The 18,276-nt window shown below is 48.5% G+C and overlaps 1 protein-coding gene across 4 annotated transcripts in view; it reads right to left on the reverse strand.

The window, feature by feature from the left end:
- Positions 1-675: 675 nt before the first annotated feature.
- Positions 676-18,276, reverse strand: part of slc2a5 (solute carrier family 2 member 5) — a 61,952-nt gene continuing 44,351 nt past the window's right edge. For all 4 annotated transcript variants that reach the window (XM_070860504.1, XM_070860506.1, XM_070860505.1 and 1 more), the window contains 3 exons: positions 17,887-17,962; positions 2,945-3,072; positions 676-2,169 (listed from right to left, as the gene is read on the reverse strand). In XM_070860504.1, coding sequence (XP_070716605.1) covers positions 1,939-2,169; positions 2,945-3,072; positions 17,887-17,962 — 435 coding nt within the window. In that variant the 3' untranslated portion in view covers positions 676-1,938. The remainder of the gene's footprint in view (positions 2,170-2,944; positions 3,073-17,886; positions 17,963-18,276) is intronic.

The raw sequence follows: 18,276 nt of genomic DNA on the forward strand, positions 1-18,276 counted from the left end.
ATTTCCACCAAGCCAGCATGGCAAAGGTCAACGAAGATCGGGCTGCAGCCAGCGTCGTAGCAGCCCTCGGGTAAGTGAGGACCGGGGAAGGGAGAAAATTGGAGGCCGGGGTGGGGGGATGGGGGCGAGACAGCCCACAGTCTTTAAACTCCTGCTCCTCTCAGCTCCACATTCAGTTTTAGTCGATTTAAGAACTTAGCCCTTTGTGTCCAAAGGTCCCAAGGACTATCCGGCAACGTCTGCATCAGGGCATACCAATCATGCAGTGATGGGAGGGGTGGGCGGGGGGGGTGTGTGGCCTCCAAACAAGGACTGGGCCTCTTATTTGCACAGGCCAAGGGCCGAACGCCTGTGTCAGGCCTCGGCCTTGAACGACGCATATATTTGTCCATCCCCAATATGGAGGGCGGTGCAGTTCTGGCCGGGGATGTGTGTGCATTTCCTGCCCCGCACGGATTGAGAAGAGATAATGATCAGCGTATGTTATCACCAATGTTCCAGTGAAGCTGCGCGACCTCATGACGGTCTGGAGGTCCCGCACAGGCCGTTCACCGACATGTAACTGGGAGAAACCGCGCACACGCGGAAATTTGGACGGGCCGCGCAGCCACTTAAAGGGCCCGCGCAAGACGAAAAAATACTAGAGGGAACATTGGTTGTTAGCTGATAATTTATTTGAAGTTTTATTCAGTATAACAAGTAATAAAACAGAACAATAATTGAGACAATTGTGACTTGTACCGGAAAACAATCCAGTGGGAAGAAACTGAAGTGAGGCTAATAATAAAGAGATACTTCATATTCAGCATCATGATGAATGAATTATCATGAGGAACTTGAGCCCATAAATCTAGGCTGACACTCCAGTGCAGTGTTGAGGGAGTGCTGCACTGTCGGAGGTGCCGTCTTTCAGATGAGACATTAAACCGATGCCCTGTCTGCCCTCTCAGATGGACGTAAATGATCTCATGACACTATTTTGAAGAAGAGCAGGTGAGTTATCCTTGGTGTGCTGGGGCCAATACTTATCCCTCAATCAACATCACAAAAACAGATCATCTGGTCATTATCATATTGCTGTTTGTGGGAGCTTGCTGTGCGCAAGATGTCTGCAGCGTTTCCCACATCACAACAATGATTACACTCCAAAAGTACTTCATTGGCTGTAAAGTGCTTTGAGATGTCCTGTGGTCATGAAAAGCGCTATAGAAATGCAAGTCTTTCTTTTCTTTCTTTGTGATATCACATGGAACTAGCATGACGCATTTTACCAGCTCTGTGATATTATTGGGTTACGTGATTTTAAATCAAATTCAAAAGCGATCCTGATATTTTACAGGGGAGACAAAGTGCTTTGAATAATAAAATGGGTGAAAATGTTGGTGGTTTAATTTAAACAGCAGGATTAAACTTACTAAATAATGATATTAAGCTTAGCTACTTGTCAGTTAGTTGTTAAGATGCTTAAGTCACAAGGTGGACGTAGGACCTTGCCATCTGATCACCTTTCAGCCAACTTGTCCATGTGTCAGCCATGGCTCAGTTGGAAGCACCCTCGCCTCTGAATTAGAAGGTTGTGGGTTCAACAGACTCGAGCAGAAAAATCTCGGCTGACACTCTAGTGCAGTACTGAGGGAATATCCCAAAGTGCCTCCCAGGAGCGTTATCGGACAATAATTGACACTGAGCCAAAGAAGGAGACATTAGGACAGGCTTGGTCATAGAGGTAGGGTTTAAGGAACATATTTCTGGATGAGAGAGAGGCGGAGAGGTTTAGGAGAGAAAGTTCACCAATTCCGCTGCCCATTATAATAACAAATCTATTTATGGGTCATATATCTACAATCGTGGAAAGAGAAACGTCATACAAATATGCTAAGATGCTTGTTACTAATACTGCACCACACAGTTTCTGCCCAGAGAGTGCCACGGTGGGGGTTAGAGATTTGTGATCTTCACTTTCTCCCATTTCCCTTTCTCCGTTTCCCGCTGACTCAGTTCCAGGTGCTCTGCTTCTACCTTGACTTCAACTTTGTTCCTCTTTGCCAGAATCTGACTGATCTCCAGAAACGTTTTGCTTTTTGTCTCAGGAATGACGATGAAGATGTAAACAAAGGTAGCGAGGCAGATGACTCCAAAAATGATGAAACTATATTCACCGAGTCCTTTCTGAAAGGAGAATTTGTTTTTAATAAATCAAGCATGTGAGGATGGTGAACGTGTGTCTTGGATCCCAATGTAGAGTGTCAGCTGTGGCTCAGTGGGCAGCACCCACGCCTCTCAGTCAGGAGGTTGTGAGTTCAAGTCCCACTCCAGAAACTTGAGTACATAAATCTAGGCTGACGCTCCCAGTGCAGTGCTGAGGGTGTGCTCTGCTAGAGGAAATAAGACATAGAAAATAGGAGCAGTAGTAGGCCATTCGGCCCTTTGAGCCTGCACCGCCATTCAATATGATCATGGCTGGTCCTCTATCTCAACACCATATTCCTGCTTTTTCCTCATACCCCTTGATGCCTTTTGTTTCTAGAAATCTATCTATCTCCCTCTTAAATATATTCAGTGACTTGGCCTCCACAGCCTTCTGTGGTAGAGAATTCCACAAGTTCACCTGAGTGAAAAAATTCCTCCTCATCTCGCTCCTAAATTTCCTACCCTGTATCCTGAGACTGTGACCCCTTGTTCTAGACTTCCCAGCCAGGGGAAACATCCTCTCCACATCCAGTCTATCCAACCCAGTCAGAATTTTATACGTTTCAATGAGATCCCTTCTCATTCTTCTAAACTCTGGTGAAGGTCCTTCCTATCCACTCTGTCTAGGCCCCTCATAAATGTTATTCACAAACACACAAAGTCTGGTTGAGACTACCCAAATTCACAGCACAGACTGTACATGATTGGGTTTAATTTTCACAATTTAAATAAATGAAGCATAAATTACATCTACCTCTAGAAATGGGAACATGAGACCCACGATGAAGTTGGATATCCAGTGTACTGATCCTGCCACCATGAAGGCAGCCGGCCTGGCAGACTGACGAAACATTTCTGTTGTTATCACATATGGAATCGGGCCTTGTATTGGGAAAAACAGAAAGAGAGCAATGAGTAACAATATCTCGTATTCAATAAAGCCCTTTCAAAATGAATCTAATCATCTAACGCAGGAGAAAGAGCCTCATTTGAATGTCTTCCCTCTTTTCCAACCCTCTCTCCACACGCACAACACCCTATTTCTATTTAAAAGTTCTTACTGGGCTTGACAGAGTAGCTGCAGGGAGGATGTTTCCTCTGACTGTAGAGTCCAGAACCAGGGGTCACGGTCTCAGAATAAGGGGTCGGCCTTTTAGGACTGAGATGAGGAGGAACTTCTTCACTCAGAGGGCTGTGGAGGCTCAGTCATTGAGTATATTCAAGACAGAGATCGATAGATTTTTGGATATTAAGGGAATCAAGGGATATGGGGATAGTGCAGGAAAATGGAGTTGAGGTAGAAAATCAACCATGATCTTATTGAATGGCGGAACAGACTTGAGGGGACGAATGGCCTACTCCTGCTCCTAATTCTTATGTTCCTGGCTGGTGGAGCCTGCGTGTGCTAATGCTGTGTTCTACAGCTGGCTGTGTGTCTATGAGCTAGCAAGAGGCAGAGAGGGTTTCCTCGCCTTCTACCGTTCCGCTTGTGGGAAAACATAGCGCGTTTGCTTTGTGGCCCGGTCACCTGGCCAAGCATCTATCTAGAATTCACGCTGTGCAGAATCACGGATGTGCACCTCCGTTCTTGATGCTGTGTGACACACATCACCAAGCTGCCATTCAGCAAATGGGGCATATTTCCCTCCATTCATTAGCATTATCAAACAGAGGAAAGTCCACCGCAGTGTTCCCAGGTTGACAGTATATGGTTTGAGTGGGGCGGGGAGTGTGCATATCATGATGCACAAGGCTTCGCAGTTGTGTGGGATGGACAGGATGCACCAATGGGTCTTTTCCTGTCTGCCGTTGTCATATGTTGTACGTGTGACATGAAGAAAAAACTTGCATTTATTTTCGACAGTTTATCACGACCTCAGGATGTTTCGAAGTCCTTCACAGCCAATGAAGTATTTTTGAGGCCTATCAAAGGCAGTCCCTCGAAATCGAGGAAGACTTGCTTCCACTCCAAAAGTGAGTACTCTGTTGACTGAACAGTCCAATATGGGAATTATAGTCTCTGTCATAGGTGGGACAGACTGTCATTGAAGGAAAGGGTGGGTGGGACTGGTTTGCCGCACGTTCCTTCCGCTGCCTGCATGCTCTCGCCGCTCTCGACGAGACTCGAGGTGCTCAGCGCCCTCCCGGATTCACTTCCTCCACTTAGGGCGGTCTTTGGCCAGGGATTCCCAGGTGTCGGTGGGGATGTTGCATTTTATGAAGGAGGTTTTGAGGGTGTCATTAAAATGCTTCCTCTGCCCACCTGGAGCTCGCTTGCCGTGTCGGAGTTCAGAGAAGGGCGCTTGCTTTGGGGGTCTTGTGTCAGGCATGCGGACAATGTGGCCCACCCAGCAGAGATGGTCGAGTGTGGTCAGTGCTTCGATGCTTGGGATGTTGGCCTGATTGAGAACACTGACGTTGGTGCGTCTGTCCTCCCAGGGGATTTGCAGGATCTTGCGGAGGCATCGCTGGTGGTATTTCTCACAGCGATTTGAGGTGTCTGCTGTATATGGTCCATGTCTCTGAGCCATACAGGAGGGCGGGTATCACTGCAGCCCTGTAGACCATGTGCTTGGTGCCAGATTTGAGGGCCCGATCTTCGAACACTCTCTTCCTCAGGCGGCCAAAGGCTGCGCTGGCGCACTGGAGGCGGTGTTGAACCTCGTCGTCGATGTCTGCCCTTGCTGATAGTAGGCTCCCGAGTTATGGATTTAGAAGCAGCTCAATAAGCGAAATATTACTGCACTCGACTCTTGACTAGGTCCTAACTACAAATCTATGCTTTGATTGGTATTGACATTTTTGCTTCTGCTAATATCAGTTATGTTGCCTTGCGAATTAAGTCCTAAACTCTGGAACTCCCTCCCTAAACCTCTGCGCCTCTCTACCGTTCTCTCCTCCTTTAAGACACTCCTTCAAACCTACCTCTTTGACCAACTTTTTGGTCATTCGTTCTAATATCTCCTGATGTGGTTGACTCTTAATTGCCCTCTGAAATGACGACTCACCACCTGCTCGAGCGCAATTTAGGGATAGGCAATAAATGCCGGCCTTGCCGGCGATGCCCACATCCCATGAATGAATAATTTTTTAAAAATATGGCTCAGTGTCAAATTTTGCTGCTGTGAAGTGCCTTGGGACGTTTTAGTACGTTAAAGGCGCTGTATAAATGCAAGTTTTTGCTGTTGTTGTTGATGTTGAATGAAGGTTAATTGCCGGGAAGGGAACCCGTCATACGCTTTTGCTTCCATTGTTGTGTCGATGGAGACCGGTTCCCCTTTTATTTGAAGAAGGTGAGAAGATAAGGAGAGACTGGATCGACTGGGCCTGTATTCACTGGAGTTTAGAAAAATGAGAGGGGATCTCATAGAAACATAAGATTCTGTCAGGATTGGACAGGTTAGAGGCAGGAAGAATGTTCCCGATGCTGGGGAAGTCCAGAACCAGGGGTCAAAATCTAAGGATAAGGGATAAGCCAGTTAGGTCCGAGATGAGGAGAAACTTCTTCACTCAGAGAGTTGCTAACCTGTGGAATTCTCGACCGCAGAAAGTTGTTGAGGCCAGTTCGTTAGATATATTCAAAAGGGAGTTAGATATGGCCCTTACGGCTGAAGGGATCAAGGGGTATGGAGAGAAAGCAGGAAAGGGGTACTGAGGTGATGATCAGCCATGATCATATTGAATGGTGGTGCAGGCTCGAAGGGCCGAATGGCCTACTCCTGCACCTATTTTCCATGTTTCTATGTGTTGTGTCCCTAACACAAGTGAGACTGCACACAGGGAGGTTAAAGTAACAGTGACCTCAGTCTTTATTAAGACACTCCAGAGTGAGGAACAGGCCTTAGGGGCCGGCTTATATACAGTGCTCCCAAGGGATGCTGGATTCCCTTCGGACTTCAGGGGATGCACTCCCTGGTGGCGGAATATGGGAGTGCATGCTTTTACAGATACACAACACTATGTTTCTATAATTTCCCCTGTGCATCTTCCCAAGTTGCACAGTGCCCCGAGCCAGTCGCTTGACCGTTTCCAGGACCCCCACCAATGTCACTCAATTACTGTTCCTCCAGCCTTTCACTTAATGGCAAAGCAAGCTAAAGCGCCAACATTGTCCTCAGATTGTCCCACATTGCTGAATTGGGTGGTGCGGGGTGGGTGGGGGGAGGCGAGCAGGAAACAGCTGGAGTGCGTACGGAAACAAAATAAATAACTACAGCTATTACACTCTGAGACACGCAACGCAAAGCCATAAAGGAAGTTCTGGCTGGGAATGAAATGTCCATTGCTTCCAGAAGTGAATCCTTCGATGATTAATGAGAAATGCTTTGGCCGCGTCAGTGAGTGATTCTCCGGAGTCGAATTCCTTTCAGTCTGCAGTTGGAGCTGCTCAGCAGGTTTGTTCCGATCACCTGACTCCTCTCTCTCCAGTGGTTCGACGTGCTGTGCGGGCCCTTGTGACGGATGCCTTCAACACAGCCGCACGGCATCATTGAGACATCAGTACAATTTTTAGCTCCAGTCACAGCAGCAGCTTTTGCAATACTTTGAAGTACTTTGCAATCAAATAGTAAATGGGATTTTGCACACAGATTGAGGTGCACTAGATAAATGTAATGCAGATGTCCTTGCGTCCCGCTTTACTGCATCCGTCCAAAATGGCCCTCCAGTTCACCCACTGTGGCATCCAACTGTTCATTAAATAATCCCAGGGTTTTTGCCTTCCCTACCCAAGGCAAAAGTTCTCTCTGTTGTGTATCTGTAAAGCATGCAGTCCCATGTTCCGTCACCAGGGAGCGCATCTCCTGAAGTCCCAAGGGATCCCAGCATCCTGTACATAAGCCGGCCCCTAAGGCCTGTTACTCACTCTGGTGTGTCTTAATAAAGACTGAGGTCACTGTTACTTTAACCTCCCTGTGTGTAGTCTCATCTGTGTTAGGAACACAACAACTGGCGACAAGTACACGAATCCAACACAAAGATGCAGCAAACTGTGGGCATCCTGGAGAAGTTCTCGGCGGGTGAGGACTGCGAAGCCTATGTCGAACGGTTTGACCAGTACTTTGTAGCCAACGAGCTGGACGGAGAAGGAAGCGCTGCAAAAAGGAGAGCGGTCCTCCTCACGGTCTGCGGGGCATCGACCTACAGCCTCATGAAGAATCTTCTGGCTCTGGTGAAACCCAAAGATAAGTCGTATGAGGAGCTGTGTATACTGGTTCGGGAGCATCTTAACCCGAGGGAGAGCGTGCTGATGGCGAGGTATCGGTTCTATACGTACCAGCGATCTGAAGGTCAGGAAGTGGCGAGCTACATTGCCGAGCTAAGGTGACTTGCAGGACGATGTGAGTTTGATGGCTACCTGGAGCAAATGCTTAGAGACTTTTTTGTACTGGGCATTGGCCACGAGACCATCCTACGAAAACTTTTGACTGTAGAGACACCGACCCTCAGTAAGGCCATTGCAATAACACAAGCATTTATGTCCACCAAACAAATCTCTCAGCACACAAGTGCTAGCAATGTTCATAAATTAACTGGAACTGTGTTTGCGAGCAGAAATGTACAGGGCAGAAACCACGAGTCTGCAACTGCCAGCAGGCCTCAGGTGACCCAGATGACTCAGAGTCCCCAACAAAGGATGAATGCAAGGCAATTCATACCTTGTTAGCGTTGTGGAGGCTTACATTCAGCCTATTCATGCCGCTTCAAAGGTTATGTTTGCAAGAGCTGTGGAACAATGGGGCACCTCCAACGAGCTTGCAGACGAGCTGCAAGCTCTGCAAAACCTGCTAACCACCACGTGGCAGAGGAAGATCGGTCCATGGTGGACCAAAGCAATTTCGAGCCTCAGAGAGAGAAGGCAGATGCTGAAGTACACGGGATGCACACATTTTCGACGAAATGTCCACCTATAATGCTAAACGCAAAATTGAATGGCTTACCTGTAGCCATGGAACTGGACACTGGCGCTAGCCAATCCATCATGAGTAAAAAGATGTTTGAGAGACTGTGGTGCAACAAGGCACTCAGATCAGCCCTGAGCCCCATCCACACGAAACTGAGAACATACACCAAAGAGCTCATCACTGTCCTGGGCAGCGCCATGGTCAAGGTCACCTATGAGGGCACGGTGCACGAACTGCCACTCTGGATTGTCCCGGGCGATGGCCCCACACTGCTTGGAAGGAGCTGGATGGGCAAAATCCGCTGGAACTGGGATGACATCCGAGCGCGATCACATGTCGATGAGGCCTCATATACCCAGGTTCTTAACAAATTTCCTTCCCTTCTTGAGCCAGGCATTGGAAACTTTTCCGGGGCGAAGGTGCGGATCCATTTGGTCCCAGAGGCACGACCCATTCACCACAAGGCGCGAGCAGTACCTCACATGATGAGGGAGAGAGTGGAAATCGAGCTGGACAGGCTGCAATGCGAGGGCATCATCTCCCCAGTGGAATTCAGCGAGTGGGCCAGCCCGATTGTTCCAGTACTCAAAAGTGATGGCACGGTCAGGATTTGCGGCGATTATAAAGTAACTATTAATCATTTCTCGCTACTGGACCAATACCCACTATCTAAGGCAGATGACCTATTTGCAACGCTGGCAGGAGGCAAGACGTTCACCGAGCTCGACCTGACTTCGGCCTACATGACACAGGAGCTGGAGAAGTCTTCGAAGGGCCTCACCTGCATCAACACGCACAAGGGACTGTTCATCGACAACAGATGCCCAATTGGAATTCGGTTGGCTGCAGCGATCTTCTAGAGAAACATGGAGGGCCTATTCAAGTCGGTACCACACACGGTGGTCTTTCAGGACGACATATTTGTCATGGGTCGGGACATCGTCGAGCACCTACAAAACCTGGAGGAGGTCCTCCAGCGACTGGATCGCGTAAGGCTGCGGCTGAAGAGGTCAAAATGTGTCTTTATGGCAACAGAAGTGGAGTTTTGGGGGAAAAAGGTCGCGGCGGACGGCATTCAGCCCACAGACGCCAAGACAGAGGCTATCAGGAATGCGCCCAGTCCACAGAACGTCAAGGAGCTGCGGTCGTTCCTGGGACTCCTCAACTATTTCGGTAACTTCCTACCGGGGTTAAGCACCCTCTTATGTGTTATTGTGTGAAGGTGAGAACTGGGTATGGGAAAAAAAACAAGTAATTGCTTTTGAGAAAGCCAGAAACATTTTATGCTCCAACAAGCTGCTTGTATTGTATAGCCCGTGTAAAAGACTTGTGCTAGCATGTGAGGCGTCGTCATACGGAGTCGGGTGTGTATTACAAGCTAACGTTGCGAGGAAGTTCCAACCTGTCGCCTATGCCTCCAGGTGCTTGTCTAAGGCCGAGAGGGCCTACAGCATGATTGAGAAAGAGGCATTAGGGTGTGTGTTCAGGGTAAAGAAAATGCATCAGTACCCGTTTGGCCTCAAATTTGAGCTGGAAACCGATCACAAGCCCCTCATATCCCTGTTCGCTGAAAACAAGGGGATAAATACTAATGCCTCAGCCCGCATACAAAGGTGAGCACTTGTGCTATCAGTGTATAACTATACCATCCACCACAGGCCAGGCACCAAGAACTGTGCGGATGCTCTGTCGGCTACCATTGCCCACCACGGGGGTGGAAATGGCGCAGCCTGCAAACTTGTTGATGGTGGCGCAGCCCGCAGACTTGTTGATGGTCATGGAAACATTTGAAAATGATAAATCACCTGTCACGGCCTGCCAGATTAGGACTTGGACCAGCCAAGATCCTGTTGTCCCCAGTAAAAAACTGTGTACTACATGGGAACTGGGCCAGCAACCCCGTTGAAATGCAAGAGCCAATCAAGCCGTTCCAGCGGCGAAAGGACGAACTGTCCATTCAGGCAGACTGCCTGTTGTGGGGTAACCGCATGGTGCTACCCAAAAAGGGCAGGGAGACGTTCATCTCGGATCTCTACAGCACACACCCGGATATAGTAATGATGAAAGCGATAGCCAGATCCCACGTGTGGTGGCCCGGTATCGACTCTAATTTAGAATCCTGTGTACGGCAATGCAGCGTATGTGCTCAGTTGAGCAACGTGCCCAGAATAGCTCCACTAAGTTTGTGGTCCTGGCCCTGCAGACCATGGTCAAGGATCCATGTCGACTATGCAGGCCCGTTTCTCGATAAAATGTTCCAGGTGGTGGTGGATGCTTTTTCAAAATGGATTGAATGTGAAATAATGTCGGGAAGCACCGCCACCGCCACCATTGAAAGCCTGAGGTCCATGTTTGCCACCCACGGCCTGCCTGACATACTGGTCAGTGACAACGGGCCATGTTTCACCAGTGCCGAATTTAAAGAATTCATGACCCGCAATGGGATCAAACATGTCACCTCGGCCCCGTTTAAACCAACCTCCAATGGGTAGGCAGACCGGGCAGTACAAACAATCAAACAGAGCCTCAAACGAGTCACAGAAGGCTCACTCCAAACCCGCCTGTCCCAAGTACTGCTCAGCTACCGCACGAGACCCCACTCGCTCACAGGGTGCCCCTGGCTGAGCTAATCATGAAAAGGACACTTAAAACCAGACACTCGCTGATTCACCCCAACCTGCATGATCAGGTAGAGAGCAGGCGGCAGCAACAAAATGTAAACGATGGTCGCTCCACTGTGTCACGGGAAATTGATCTGGATGACCCTGTGTATGTCCCAAGTGGATCGTGGGCATGGTGATAGCTAAAGAAGGGAGTAGTGTGTTTGTCGTCAAACTAGACAATGGACAAATTTGCAGAAAGCACCTGGACGAAACGAGGCTGCGGTTTACAGACTGCCCTGAACAACCCACAGCAGACACCACCTTGTTCGAGCCCACAACACACACTCAAAGGATTAACGACACCACCCCAGACCAGGAAATCAAACCCATCACGCCCAACAGCCCAGCAAAGCCAGGCTCACCCAGCAGCCCTGCAGGGTCAACAACACGTCAGCCCAGCGAGGGCACAGCCAACACACCAGAACAGACATTTGTACTGTATTGAAAGATAGGCTCCTGACTGCCTCACCTTGTAAATAGTTTTCACTTTGACTTTGCGGGGGGCGTGATGTTGTGTATCTGTAAAGCATGCACTCCCATGTTCCGCCACCAGGGGCGCATCCGCTGAAATCCCAGCATCCCTTGGGAGCACTGTATATAAGCCGGCCCCTAAGGCCTGTTACGGACTCTGGAGTGTCTTAATAAAGACTGCGGTCACTGTTACTTTAACCTCCCTGTGTGCAGTCTCATCTGTGTTAGGAACACAATATTTATTTTGATCCCGGGACACTCCCACCCCGAGATCCTCAAGGTTCCGCTACCTTTCCCAGGCTGTCCGGTCGCCTGCTGGTAGGCCCACCGTACTCCCCTCATTTCCCAGCCGCGGCGGCGGCAAGGGGGCGTTGCACATTCGATGACGTCACCACGTGGGTGGCGGCCGAGCGTGCAGCAGTACGTCTCGGCGCCGCCCCCAGCGCCCAACTAAACAGGAACCCGGTCGCCACTGACGGTAAGGACTTAGCCGCCCGTTAGCCGCCCCTCACCGGTGGTAACGGGCAGCGTAAGAAACCGAATTTCGACCCCCGACCCCTTGATCTTTTATGTTCACCTGGAAAGACAGATGTGGCATCGGTTTAATGTTTCATCTGAAAGGCAGTTCCTCCAACATCCGAGTCCGGAACCATTAGCTCAGGTATGTTGTCAAGTCCTGAAGTGAGGCTTGAACCCACGACTTTCGGACTCAGAGGGGATAGCGACTTGAAAAGGAGGACTATTAAAGATATGGGGTGCAAGCAGGGGAATATTAGACTAGATGGCTCACATTGAAGAAAAAACTGGCACAGACTTGGTGAGCCAAATGCCCTGTTCCTGTGCTGTGACATTTTATGATTCTACTTGTACTTCTTCCAATTTACTACAATATATTCACGGCTCACGATGCGGTCTCCTCTACATTGGGGAGACCACACGCAGATTGGGTGATTGCTTCGCTGAACACATCCGTTCAGTCTGTAAGTGTGACCTCGAGCGTCCCTTCACTTGCCACTTTAATTCTCCATCCGACTCTGCCCTCGGCCTCCGACACTGTTACAATGACCTTGCACTCGACACAAGCTCGATGAGCAACACCTCGTCTTTCCACTAGGCACTTTACAGCCTTCTGGCCTTCACATCGAGTTCAACAACTTTAGATTTTTAATCACTGTTTCCACTTTCTCTTGGATATTCTGTAACTGTATCATCATAGGCAGTCCCTCGGAATCGAGGAAGACTTGCTTCCACTCTTAGAATGAGCCCTTATATGGCTGAACAGTCCAATACGAGAACCACAGTCCCTGTCACAGGTGGGACAGATCGTCATTGAGGGAAAGGGTGGGTGGGACAGGTTTGCCACACGTTCTTTCTGCTGCCTGCACTTGATTTCTGCATGCTCTCGGCGATGAGACTCGAGGTGCTCAGCGCCCTCCCGGATGCACTTCCTCCATTTAGGGCAGTCTTTGGCCAGGGACTCCCAGGTGTCAGTGGGGATGTTGCACTTTATCAGGGAGGCTTTGAGGGTGTCCTTGTAACGTTTCCTCTGCCCACCTTTGGCTTGTTTGCCGTGAAGGAGTTCCGAGTAGAGCGCTTGCTTTGGGAGTCTTGTGTCTGGCATGCCAACGATGTGACCTGCCCAGCGGAGCTGATCAAGTGTGATCAGTGTTTCAATGCTGGAGATGTTAGCTTGGTTGAGGACGCTAATGTTGGTGCGTCTGTCCTCCCAGAGGATTTGTAGGATCTTGCGGAGGCATCGTTGGTGGTATTTCTCCAGCGACTTACGCTAAACATCCGTAAGACAAAGTCCTCCACCAGTCTGTCCTCGCCACACAGCACTGCCCCCCAGTCATCAAGATCCACGGCATGGCCCTGGCCAACATGGACCATTTCCCATATCTCGGGAGCCTCTTATCAGCAAGAGCAGACATTGACGACGAGATTCAACACCGCCTCCTGTGTGCCAGTGCAGCCTTCGGCCGCCTGAAGAAGAGTGTTTGAAGACCAGGCCCTCAAAACTGCCACTAAGCTCATGATCTACAGGGCTGTAGTAATACCCGCCCTCCTGTATGGTTCAGAGACATGGACCATGTAACTATATACACCTCCTCTGGAACCATCTTTTGTCTCTGTATTTGCCCCAACACCATTTCCTTTTGCCTTGCACCATCATTCTTTTTGTCATTTAATGCCCTGCCCTCCACCCTATCACAGACCTTTCCCTTTTGTTCTTTACCCGGTCTCCTCTTCCCTGGTTCCGCGCTTGCTTAAAAACTGTTCCTCTGGAACATTCTCCAGTGCTGCTGAAAGTTCATCCACCTGAAACACTAACTCTGTTTCGCTCTCCACAGATGCTGCCTGATCTGTTGCATGTTCTCCGGCATTTACTATTTTTATTTCTATGATTTAATATCTGGCTGCGGCTCGGATTTCCCACCACAGATTCCAATGTCCCTTTTATACGTTAGAAAGGGTATTTCACATGCTAACAATGTCATGCCGTATTTAGACAATGAGTAAACCACAAAACACACAAGTGACAAGCACATGTCCAGTCAGGCCCGTGAGTTCTAAAAGCTGTTCAGCCTTGGGATTGTTATTTACAGAGGGAAATTGTGAAATAATATCAATACTTTCATTATGTAAAAGGCTAGTTCGCCAAATACATTTTTATTTTAAGCTTTAATGTGGAACCCAATTTAACAGTTGTCCAACACAATTCCACAATATGGTGCCAGCACTCTTAACTCTGCACAGAAGGTCATTGATTCAAGCCCTAAACCAGGATTTAACAACAACAAATTGTATTTATATAGCACCTTTAACGTAGTAAAACGCCCCAAGGCGCTTCACAGGAGCATTATAAGACAAAACAAATACTTTTGATACTGAGCCACATAAGAAGAAATTAGGGCAGGTGACCAAAAGCTTGGTCAAAGAGGTAGGTTTTAAGGAGCATCATAAAGGAGGAAAAAGAGGTAGAGAGGTGGGGAGATTTAGGGAGGGAGTTCCAGGCAGCTGAAGGCACGGCAACCAATGGTTGAGCGATTATAATCAGGGATGCTCAAGAGGGCAGAATTTGAGGAGCGCAGATATCTCAGAGGTTTGCGAGGCTGGAGGAGATTACAGAGATAGGGAGGGGCGAGGCCATGGAGGGATTTGTAAACAAGGATCAGAATTTTGAAATCGAGGTGAAGCGTAACCAGGAACCAATGTAGGTCAGTGAGCACAGGGGGTGATGGGTGAGCGGGTCTTGGTGTGAGTTAGAACACGGACCGCTGAGTTTTGGATGACCTCAAGTTTACATCGGGTTGAATGTGGGAGGCAAGCCAGGAGTGCGTTAGAATAGTCAAGTCTACAGGTGACAAAGGCATGGATGAGGGTTTCAGCAGCAGATGAGCTGAGGCAGGGGCGGAGACAGGAAATGTTATGGAGGCTGAAATAGGCTGTTTTAGTTATGCCGCGGATATGTGGCTGGAAGCTCATTTCAGGGTCAAATATGACACTAAGGTTGCAAACAGTCTGGTTCAGCCTCAGACAGATGCTCGGGAGAGGAATAGAGTCGGTGGCTAGAGAACGCAGTTTGTGGTGGGGATCAAAGACACTGGTTTCAGTCTTCCCAATATTTAATTGGAGAAAATTTCTGCGCCGTTTTGACAATTATGAGACCATGGAGGGGTCGAGAGAAGTGGTGGTGAGGTAGAGCTGGGTGTCATCAACGTACATATGAAAACTGACGCAGTGTTTTCGGATGATGTCACCAAGGGGCAGCATGTAGATGAGAAATAGGAGGGGGTCAAAGATAGATCCTTGGGGAACACCAGAAGTAATGATGCGGGAGTGGGAAGAGAAGCCATTACAGGTGATTTTCTGGCTACGATTAGGTAGATAAGAATGGAACCAGGCGCGTGCTGTCCCACCCAGCTGGACGATGGTGGAGAGGCATTGGAGGAGGATGGAGTGGGCAACCCGTGTCAAAAGATGCAGACAGGTCGAGAAGGAGAGGAGGGATAGTTTACCTTTGTCACAGTCACAAAGCATGCCATTAAGCACACAATCAGTGTGGTGCTGAGGGAGTGCCACTTGTTGGAGATGCTAGTGCTGAAAATCTACGATCCTGTCATTACCGTGGTAGGTGGGACTTGCGTCCACTGTCCCAGGTTCCTCATTGAAATTCCAAGGATTCGAGGTATTTTCATAAAGTGGGCAGACAGCCGTGCCATGAACAGCAGAGCTGGGGCTCGCGGTGGGTGGGTGCAGCAGGGTAGGAAATAGTCATCAAAGGGAGGCCACTATGGGAGAGAGCCAGAAGATCTGAAGGAAGAGGGATCTGCTCTTCACAATCTTCTCCCTTATTCCAGAAAAGCCCAGGGCAGCTGATCACTATGCGACTGGTTACTGTCAGGAAAATGGCCATTCCAAACTTAGTGGGTTCCACTTACATAGGATTACATTGGATGATACGGCACAGAAACAAGCCATTTGGCCCAACCCGTCCATGCCGGCGTTTATGCTCCACTCGAGCCTCCTCGGTCGAACCAAGGTTCGATACAGGTTTAGCATAATTTCACTACTTTTAAATTCTATTCCTCTGGAAATAAACACTAGTGCTTGGTTTGCTTTTTTTAATAGCCTTGCTAACCTGTGTCGCAATGTTTAGCGATTTGCGTTTTTTGTACAGAGAGGTCCCTTTGTTCCTCTACCCCACCGAGACTCGCATCCTCAAAGTAATAAGTGACCTTCATATTCTTTCTACCAAATGTAACACCTCACAATTATCTGTGTTGAACTTCTGCCCCCAGGCAGTGTTGTACTTCTGTTGCATGCAGAGATACGGTATGCTGGGGGTGGGGGGGGGGGGGGGGGGGGGGTCGGCGGTGGGGGCAGGGGATAGAACTGGTGGCAATTCTACCCGCCACCCCTCCCAAAAAACTACAGCATGTTAAAAGGGGGAGAGTGACCCAGGCCGGGTCCAAGCCTTATTTCCGCCCCCACCAACCCGAATAAGGCATCAGTTGGGCGACAGAACTGAAGAAATGTAGGATCACTGGCTTTAGCATGTGGCTTTAAACTGTGACGCTGCCTGTTCAGACGGTGCAATTCTATAAGATTCTGAGGGGGCTGGACAGGGTAGATGCAGAGAGGATGTTTCCCCTCATGGGGGAGTCTAGAACTAGGGGCCATAGTTTCAGAATAAGGAGTCACCCATTTAAAACGGAGATGAGAAGAATTTCTTCTCTCAGAGGGTCGGGAATCTGTGGAATTCTCTACCCCAGAGAGCTGTGGAGGCTGGGTCATTGAATATATTTAAGGTAGAGCTAGACAAATTTTTGAACGATAAGGGAGTCAAGGGTTATGGGGAACGGACAGGGAAGTGGAGCTGAGTCCATGATCAGATCAGCCATGATCGTATTGAATGGCGGAGCAGGCTCGAGGGGCCCAATGGCCGACTCCTGCTCCTAGTTCTTATGTTCTTATGGTCAACATTCCTTCTGCTCCCCAAAACAGGTTAACAGATCATCCATTTGCTGTTTGTAGCAGTTTCCGATTGGCTGCTACTTAGCAACAGTGACTGTATTTTATTTGAATTAATTGATTGGTTGCAAGTACATGGGGATATCCTGAGGACATGCGATGTGAGACGGCACTATGTAAATGCAAGTTTTTGCTTTTTCATGGCATTGCTGTCGTGTATTTTTCTGTGAAGCTTGGTAATCAATCACAGGGTCAGTGTTAGTCCATAAACTCTGGTATAGCAATTCAGTGTAAGTTACATATAAAATCCACTTTAAAATGCAACCATATCACATCAAAGTCAATGTGACAGCAAATAAAACACATTGATGCAGGATGAACTCACCAGAATACAGATTGTACCGAGGTTGCAGTGATTTTCACATTCTGTAACTGTATCATTCCATTATTTGAAGGGGCTGCTCCTTGATTTTTGGTTGCACTTCAATCTCATGCTCCTGATCTTTGGGCACCCGGTGCGGAGAGGAGCGGGCAGGTCAGAGGGCCTCCTCGTAGGACTGTTCCTGGGCCTGGCCAAGGTGGCCATCAGCCGGTCCAGGCCAGCAGGCGGTCGAGGGGGTCGTTCAGCCCGACTGCCTGTCTCTATTCCGCGGCTACATTTGCACCAGGTGTCATGTATGTAGACCATGTATACTAACTGTATCGTCACATAAGGTGTGCCACCAGAGGGCGCTGCGGTGGGTGACCTGAGGGTCACCTGCATAGGTGTGCAGGGCCCAGTATAAAAGGCTGCCCACTGTGCTTGTGCCTCACTCTGGAGTTACAATAAATGGGACTAAGGTCACAACAGCTCAAGTACTATACTAGACCTCGTGGAGTCATTCATAAGAGTATTAAAGACTCTTATCCCTGGAGATGGTGCACATGGTCTCCACCGGTACACTTACGGCCTTCCACGAGAAGTGGGCGCTGGAGGGACTGGAGTGATCACCCCCGGCAGCCAAATTTTAATTTGATTGGTTTAAGTTCACTGTAAAGTTTTATTTGTTAATTTGGCTGTTCTAGGTTCCCTTTGATAAGGGGGCACTCGGCTTTAAGTTCTATTTAAAATGGTTGTAACTGTATCATTCCTTTATGAAATGTGTAAAACCAAACGGAGTAAATAAATGGAGGGTTGTACTTACTGGGTCCTATTGCATGGCCGATAACATAAACGATTATGCAGGTTATGCTTAGATAAGGCATCCAGTCAATGTTATCCTGAGAGGAGAGAACATATATTTATTCCTTTTAATGGGTCTTTACATCTTTCTTCATTTTTATGCATTCTAATTGCATCCTTGCTTCCAAACAGATTCATCGAACAAAATATCATGAATGATTTTGATAAGGTCACTACGGAAAAACTGTTTCCACTGGCAGAGGGGTCAGTAATCAGAGGTCACAGATTTAAGGCGAAAGAACCAGAGGAGACATGAGGAAATTTTTTGTGATCTGGAACGCGCTGCCTAAAAGGGTGGTGGTAACATTCGAAAGAGAATTGGATAATTACTTCAAGGAAAAAAAATATAGGG

Source organism: Pristiophorus japonicus, chromosome 18 (genome assembly GCF_044704955.1).
Source record: "Pristiophorus japonicus isolate sPriJap1 chromosome 18, sPriJap1.hap1, whole genome shotgun sequence".
In the NCBI taxonomy this organism is placed as follows: Eukaryota; Metazoa; Chordata; class Chondrichthyes; family Pristiophoridae; genus Pristiophorus; species Pristiophorus japonicus.